The sequence below is a fragment of the Leptonychotes weddellii genome, chromosome 6 (assembly GCF_054177405.1).
Source record: "Leptonychotes weddellii isolate Sample4059 chromosome 6, ASM5417740v2, whole genome shotgun sequence".
NCBI classification, from domain to species: domain Eukaryota; kingdom Metazoa; phylum Chordata; class Mammalia; order Carnivora; family Phocidae; genus Leptonychotes; species Leptonychotes weddellii.
In genome coordinates, this window is record NC_138374.1 from 71,013,895 (window position 1) to 71,022,246 (window position 8,352).

Consider the following 8,352-nt stretch of genomic DNA (forward strand, 5'->3'; position numbering starts at 1 on the left):
GCAAATAAATAAATAAAATCTTAAAAAAAATAAAATAAAATAAAAAAATAAAAACTTTGCTTGAATAAATGAAAGGGTTGATAATCCTAATACCTAACATAATATAGTGACTTCTAAATACCATGGATGTTTGATGAAAAGAACCTGTCTCATTCACACTCAAAGTTCTAGTTCTGAAACAATGAAAGTCAATCCTAATGGTCTATTCTTTAACTGGAAGGAGGCTGACAGAAAAATTTCACCAAAAAACACTTCAGAGGACGACAGGCTTTGAGACCTAACTCAGCCACTAATCATCCAGAGCACGTGGCTCCAGCCTCTTGGGTCTCAATCGTCCCACCTGCGAAACAGGTGGAACTCTCAAGAGGAGTTACAGCCCTGACCCGCCTATTATGACCATGCTGACTTCTTGGCCAGTCTTTTGGAACCTCAAAAATATTTCAGATAGATCAAAGATTTAAACATTAAAAAACTGGGCGCCTGGGTGGCTCAGTCATTAAGCGTCTGCCTTCAGCTCAGGTCATGATCCCAGGGTCCTGGGATTGAGCCCTGCATCGGGCTCCCGCTCAGCAGGAAGCCTGCTTCTCCCCCTCCCACTCCTCCTGCTTGTGTTTCCTCTCCCACTGTCTCTGTCAAATAAATAAATAAAATCTTTAAAAAAAATAAATAAATGAACATTAAAAAACCAAGATAAAGGAAGACGTAAGAAAACAGAATAATCTTGGAGTCAGAGAGGATTCCTAGGCAAAAGACAACACTGAACCGCCACGATGAAGACAGACGTGGCTATATGAAAGACATAACGGGTACAAAGACATCTAAACCTAAAAAGTGAGCAACTAATTAACAGAAAATGTCAGCAATATACAATAAGCAAAGGATTTATCCTTTGTCAAGCAAAGTTAAAGGATATATAATTAATATATCTATAACACATAAAGAGCAAGAAAAACATAAAAATAATCTGATAGAAATGGACAAGATAAGGAAGAGGCAAACCCCAGAAGGAATGCAAGTAGCTAGCAGACACAGGAAGACATGCTCATCTTCACAAGTGACTAAAGAAATGCAAATTAAAGCTAAATACCATTTTTCATTAATCAAATTGGCAAAAAATCAAAATGACTAATAACAGCCACTGTTGGATAAGACAGGGGAAAATGAGCATTCTCATATATTGTTGATATAAATTTTTACACTTTCAGAGAGCAATTTGGAAGTATATGTCAAGGTGTAAAATATTCATTGTCCTTAACCCAACAATTCCACCTACAGTTACTCACCTTATAAATTCTCAAGGGCAAAACCAGATTATAAAAATGTTCACTGCAGCATCATTTGAAAGGGTGAAAAACTAAGAAAAACCTCAGTAGGAAAATGATTTCCTACAAAAAAAATTTGCACTGTATTAGTTCCAGTCCCCTCCACCAGTAAAATCTGATGGGTTAAATAAGTTTTTAACTATCACTGACCTAGAACCTGAATCATATATCCTATGAAATCACACAGAATTCAAAAAAATGAGACAGATTTACATGAGAAAGATATACTGCTAAGTAAAAATGAGTTACAGTAAATACATATATCATCATCCCTCTATGTTAAAAACAAAGGATTTAAATAGCTACAGTAGTTTTGAGCTGTTACTCTGCCAGGCATTGTACTAATGCTCTGCATGAATTAATTTCATATAATCCTTGCAATAATCCTAAAAGAAAGGTAAAATTCCTATACCCATTTTATACAGAAAGAAACTATGGCCTAGAACTCTTAATTAACTTGTAAAGACCACAGAGGTAATCAACAGTATAACAGAGTCAAGATTCAAATACAAACAGTCCATTTCCAGAACCCATGATTTTAACCATTATACTTATATTGCCCCCAAAAAGAAGTTGCTCTCAGTTACCCCATCAGTAAAACACAAATAATCCGAGACTAAAAATCGTTTTTTAAAAAATCTTCAACAGAGGTGCCTGGGTGGCTTAGTTGTTAAGCATTTGCCTTTGGCTCAGGTCATGATCCCGGCGTCCTGGGATCGAGCACCATGTCGGACTTTCTGCTCAGCAGGGAGTCTGCTTCCCCCTCTCCCACTCCCCCTGCCTGTGTTCCCACTCTTGCTGTGTCTCTCTGTCAAATAAAAAATCTTTAAAAAAAAAAAAATCTTCAACAGTCTAATGCCCCGCTAACCAATAATAGCTAGATACTGGTATAGTTATATAAAGGAATTTGGTACATAAAGTTTAAAATGTAGGACTAAAATCACACACATTAAATAAAAAATAAAAAGTTGAGGGGCCCCTGGGTGGCTCAGTGGGCTAAGTGTCTGCCTTCGGCTCATGGTCACGATCCTGGGATCCAGTCCCGTGCGTCGGGCTCCCTGCTCTGCTTCTCCCTCTGCCCTTCCCCCTGCTTGCACGCGCGCATATTATCAAATTTCAGACTGAAATCATAGATACCATTCATAAAAGTTTTAAAACCTGCAAAACAATATCCCATTTATGTACAGAAACATAAATATAAAAACTGACATGGGATGATTTAAATGCTCAATTCATGGGGCACCTGGGTGGCTCAGTCGTTAAGCGTCTGCCTTCAGCTCAGGTCATGATCCCAGGGTCCTGGGATCAAGCCCCACATCGGGCTCCCTGCTCCGCGGGAAGCCTGCTTCTCCCTCTCCCATTCCACCTGCTTGTATTCCCTCTCTCGCTGTGTCTCTCTCTGTCAAATAAATAAATAAAATCTTTAAAATAAATAAATAAATAAATAAAAATAAATGCTCAATTCATGACAATGACTACAGCTGGGAAGAAAAGAAGAGAAATAAAATCCCGGAGAGGCACCGAGGGACCTCAATTCATTTAAAGCAACTAATCCCAGCATGTTAAAATTTGATAAAACTGAGTTGTGGGTATATGGACATTCATTCATTATATCAGCCTTATTATTATCTACAGGCTTAAATTACTTCCCACTAAAATCATTTTTTTTAAAGATTTTATTTTTAAGTAATCTCCATACCCAACGTGGACTCACAGCTTTGAGATCAAGAGTCACCTACTCTATCAACTGAACTAGCCAGGCGCCCCTAAAATAAATAATTTTTAAAGCTCTGTAGATGGCCACAATGTTTAGCCACTTTGGGGAAAGAGAAAAAATTCAATTTTAAATGCTAGTCCAGGCATCTTCACTTTTTTGATGCTTATAAAGCATTCAGGTTCCATGACTCTAGTCTATTATTTTCCCACCATCTCCTACTTCTAGCTTTTTGGAAATTTATTCACAATATAAGAAATCCACAGTCTTTGTATGTATGTTTGTCAACATTTGCTGTATGAAGTATGAATTCTTAGAAATCAGAGAAAAATCCCATTACTTTTTCTACGTTTCCTGTTGGTAGGTGAGCATGTGCCCTGGCTTCCCACCTGCTTTCCCAGCATAGTTATTAATAGTGCCCCCTTTCACCGCCTGGTGTACTGGGCTGCATGACAAAGTGCAACAGGCAGCCTGTCCACCGCAATACCTTTTGACAGACACAAGTGTTCATTCTTTTTAGCATCTCTAGGTTTAAAAGCCTCAAAGAAAATACCCACACTACTTTGCTTTTTTCACTAATACCCCCTCCTCAAAACATTAACACATACACACTTCTGAATGGCTTCAAAAGCTAAAGAATTTTATATAATTTTCTACTTTTATCATTTTATGAGGAAATAATTCAAAAAATATAATTTATATAAATAATGCTTAGAGTTGAAGCTTTATATACCTCTGCTCTCAAAAAAAAAAAAAAAGATTCCAGGATATAGCAAGAATCCTGTACATTAATTTACATAAGGCTCAAAGAAGTATATGAATCTCAAAACAGTAAGCATGAGGGTGCCTGGGTGGCTCAGACAGTTAAGTGTCTGCCCTCGGCTCGGGTCGTGATCCTGGGGTCCTGGGATCGAGCCCCATATCAGGCTCCCTGCTCAGCGGGGAGCCTGCTTCTCCTTCTCCTTCTGCCTGCCGCTCCCCCTGCTTGTACTCTCTAATAAAAAAATTTTTTAAATCTTTAAAAAAAAAAAAAACAGTAAGCATGAGATACACAATTTTCTTGACCTAGAACGTATTATTTTCTTAATGTAAAATCAACTGTGGGCCTTTAAAAGGAATTACTTTATGCTTCCATATTTTCTCATTTTCAGAGTTTGAAAATCATTTAAATTATTTCAGAGTTCGAATGAAAGATAATGGGCACATTACCTGCATTTAAATTGTTGACTGGCACTTGCAAAGTAGCTGCAACCTTTTTTAAAATGTTCTGCATTTCTGGTCCAGTTTTGAAGGCTTCTACATGATAAAGAGCGGTAGCATTCTTTTCCACTTCAGTTAAAAACTTCTCACAATGATCAAAGAACCTCATTAGTTTATCATTAATTCTTGGAGGTCCACACTCCATGTCTGAAACAGAAAAAAAATTGTTTATACACACATATATATATACACACATACCATCAACATGAATGATAATCTCAGATTACTGAAAATTTTGTTTCAAGGGTGAAAAAGAACACTAAAAACCTGCTTATTTATTGGCATGTCTGAAATAAGCACAAACTAATCAAGAAAGACAGGGCAAAACTATTCCCCATTTGTAATGATGGTAATTCATGAGAGTATATGCTAGAAAAGACTAAAGAAAGAGACTCAGAGATAAGATGTTACGGCATTACAACACAGTGAAAAAAAAGGTGGTTGAAATAAGTATTTTCTGAAAGAAAACAAAAATAATTAGATATGAAAATCCTAAGAAGTGCAGAAATGTGTTTTGTAAGTACCGTTTGTCAGGCACAGAAAACTTGAGAAAGCAAACTGAAAACTAGCAAAGTTCCTAACTACAATGTTGAGAGACTAATTCAGCAGATCAAATCTGTTTTTCTCCTCTAAGCCAAAGTCTACATAGTGTATTTTATTTTCTCTATTAACTTTCCCAACGCTGTGTTTCTTTACAAAAGACTGCTTTGGACAAAAACTACTGACAACAGCACAAAACATCAACATTTCAGATCTTCTGTATTTCATGGTGCTTGGTGCTTCTGCTTTTGGTTTATTTTATAACTGAAGCTCCCAGATGCTTTCCATTTAGAATCACTAAGTTCCATTATTTTCCCAATTTGGCAGCAAATATGTATTATAAAAGATCTGCAATCATGCCTCAACTACTGGGGTGCCTTTTAAGTTTTTTCAGTCATATTCAAAATACATCAATTTCAATCATTTCTCCAATAATTTACCACGAAAAGAACACCAAAAACACTACTGCTGTATACAAAATGAGAAAATCAAATCGGTCAAAGTAGTTTTGCTTTCGATGTGGGTGTGAAAAAATGTATTTATATGTATGTGTGCGTGTCCATTTCAGGACCTCCTGAAATGTATAATCATGCCCAACGTCACTGCCAACTGGATTACAGTAAAACAGCTTGACTCGGAAAATAAGTGACCTTTGTCCTCTCTCTGTGGCCTCAAAATACAATTTCCCAAGTGGATCTGGATTCTTCGTCCTTGCTATTAACTCATTATTGCTACTCTTCAAACAGAAACAAAGGTATTGGGTGCCTGGGTGGCTCCGTTGGTTAAGCGACTGCCTTTGGCTCAGGTCATGATCCTAGAGTCCCTGGATCGAGTCCCACATCGGGCTCCCTGCTTGGCAGGGAGTCTGCTTCTCCCTCTGACCCTCCCCCCTCTCATGTGCTCTCTCTCATTCTCTCTCAAATAAATAAATAAAATCTTTAAAAAAAAAAGGTATTGTCCTTTTGCTGTTAAGAATACAAAATCTAATTCAGTGGAGTCCCTTGAAAGCCCAGGTGTACACAACAGGCAATTATAATTACTTATATATATATTTATATACATATATATATTTATATATATATATATAAAGAGAGAGAGACTATAATGAAATAGCTAGGCAAAGAGCTCAATCTCTAAGACCTCATCCCAGGAGGGCCAGTAGCCCCTTTTTGGTATACACTATAAACACTGTGCCATGGCGAAGTATATTCTGCTTTGAATGTTCACTTAATTTAACAGATTTGTGGGGAATTTTCACTTATATTAATCACTAAAAAGCACAATTCAACAAGTAAACAAGTCAGCCAACAGAACCACCCACATAGCAGTAACATGACACACAATCAACAGAACAACCTCTTGGAGATGATTGAACTGCGTTAAGAGAGGATGCTACTGGAAAAATGACAAACCAGTCTACTTCTAATTTATTTTTCACTTGGGTTTAAAGCTAAACAATGTCTCACCTCATCTCTGATCTGAAAACTGGCCAACAAAATATTAACACTTGCTCATCTCTCTGACACAAACCTGTTATATTATTTTCATCCTTACTTCTAAGTTATAGAGTGAATGGACGCTGCAGAGTATAAGGGTTGAGAGACCAAGCTCTAAATCAGATTTCCTGGGTCCGTACCTAGCCATATGAAATTAGGTAGATTATTTAGTGTTCCTATCGTTCAATTTCCTCATCTGTTAGGTAAGGGGAAAATACTACCAACCTCAGAGGGCTTTTGTAAGGATTTAGTGAAATAAATGTCAGGCATGCCTGGCACAAAACCATACAGTAGGCGTTAGGTGTCTGTTATTCTTAGTTATCTGTGACTATTAAACGTTTTCTGAGGGTGGGACATGGATTCCAGGCCCGACTCTGGTCCTCACACTAACCAAGGACAATCAACAAGGCACATTCCCGGGCTCAGCTTCTTCACCTGTGGAGTACAGGGCCCCACTAGATGATCTCTCCAATTCTGCAAAAGTAATGGAATAAATTAGGCAAGTACTGAGTGTGACCGTGACCCACAGCGACAGGGAGGGTAAGTCTACAGTATATACAAGATCAAAACAGAGAAAAAAGCACAGCAGTAAAGAAAGTTTGAGAGTCGCTTCCTGAAACAGGATGTGGGCCCAGAACCAATACGTCATTTAAAAAAAAGAAAAGTCGGCCTCCTCTCCTGTCGGGTCCCCCAACGCTCGCTACCACGTCCAGCCCCTGGAAGGGGCCCACTGCGTCCCTGATGAACCGACAGAGGAGTATGCGCGGGGACAAGGGAGACACACCGCCCAGCCCCGAACGCGCGCCCCGGGATGGGCACCCGGGGGACGGAAGGAGTGAGGGGCGACCGAGCCAGGGGACCCTGCCCGCGGCGGCCCCGGGCCGGCACCTGCGACGTCGGGCGGCGGCAGGCCCGGGTGGTAGTGCTGCCACAGCCCCTGCAGGAAGGCGGCGCCGCTGTCCACGCAACGGTGTTTGGAGCTGGTGACCAGCTGCAGGCGGCCGTAGTTCTCGAGGCTGAAGAGAGCCGGAAAGAGGGAGGCCAGGCGCAGCGCCAGCTGTCGCATGTCCTGCCGCCCCTTCTCCACCAGCTGCCCGTCCATCCAGTCCGCGTACCCCAGCGGCCAGTCGGCCAGCGCGGCGCCCAGGTCGCGGCCGCCCGCGGGGCCAGCGCGCCTGTCGCCGGACCGGCGGGCTTGCAGCAGGCCGTGCAGCTGCCGCAGCTTGCGGATCTGCTTGGCCGTAGGGTAGCGGGTGCCGTGGCGGATGAGGGCGACCAGCTGCACCGGGGTGCAGGTGTCCTCCAGCAGCTCAGGGTCCCTCCGCGGCGCCTCGGGGTCCGGCAGCAGCCCGGGGTTGGCATCCTCGTAGCGGGTCTTGGTGCCGAAGTAGGGGCTGAGCGCCGAGACCGCGGGGTGCTCCGGCTCCAGGAAGGAGCAGCGCGAGAGCGACGAGAGCAGCGCCACAGCCAGGGCCGCGACCGGTGCCACGGAGACCTTGACGAGGCGCTCGGGTCCGCGGAGCATGGTGCGGCGCAGCCCTCGGAGGGCGACGTACCGGCCGCGGTTGCGACTTCCGGCTCCGGCGGGCAGGGGGCGGGCCCGGACGGCGCTTCCGGCCTGGCTCTGCGCCCCCAGGATTCGCTGCGCGGCGCGGGGGTGGCGCGGGCGCTGAGGAGGGGAGCTCCCGGAGACTCTCGCCTCCCGCTCGGGTGGCGCCGGCACGAAACGCCGGAGAGCTTCGGAGACCTGTGGCTGAGGTGGAACTGGCGTCGGCGGGGCCTCCCGCGTGGGCGAGCTTCTTAGGGCAGGTGCCTCCGGGGCTGACTCAACCGCTGCTCTGCTCTTTCGGATGCTCTGGGCGGGAATGAGCCCGCGTCTCGGAGACCCGCCGCACAGGACACCTTACAATGGCTGACTCGGGCCCCGCCCCGTTCACCGGTGGTGTTGAAAACGTGCTCTCCGAACCACCAGGGCGCCTGAGGCTGTTGTTCACAGAGTAGGTCCCCGGGCCCTGCCCCA

General features: G+C 43.3%; 1 protein-coding gene across 10 annotated transcripts in view; it reads right to left on the minus strand.

Moving 5' to 3' along the window:
* MINPP1 (multiple inositol-polyphosphate phosphatase 1) overlaps nt 1-8,008 on the minus strand; it is a 121,340-nt gene extending 113,332 nt beyond the window's left edge. For 9 of the 10 annotated variants that reach the window (XM_081824378.1, XM_081824376.1, XM_081824381.1 and 6 more), the window contains exons 1-2: nt 7,221-8,008; nt 4,246-4,443 (exon numbers count right to left, since the gene is read on the minus strand). In XM_081824378.1, the coding sequence (XP_081680504.1) occupies nt 4,246-4,443; nt 7,221-7,857 (835 nt within the window). In that variant the 5' untranslated portion in view covers nt 7,858-8,008. Of the gene's footprint in view, nt 1-3; nt 2,722-4,245; nt 4,444-7,220 lie in introns of those variants that run through there. The other variant, XM_081824383.1, reaches the window with a different exon arrangement.
* Nucleotides 8,009-8,352: the final 344 nt, after the last annotated feature.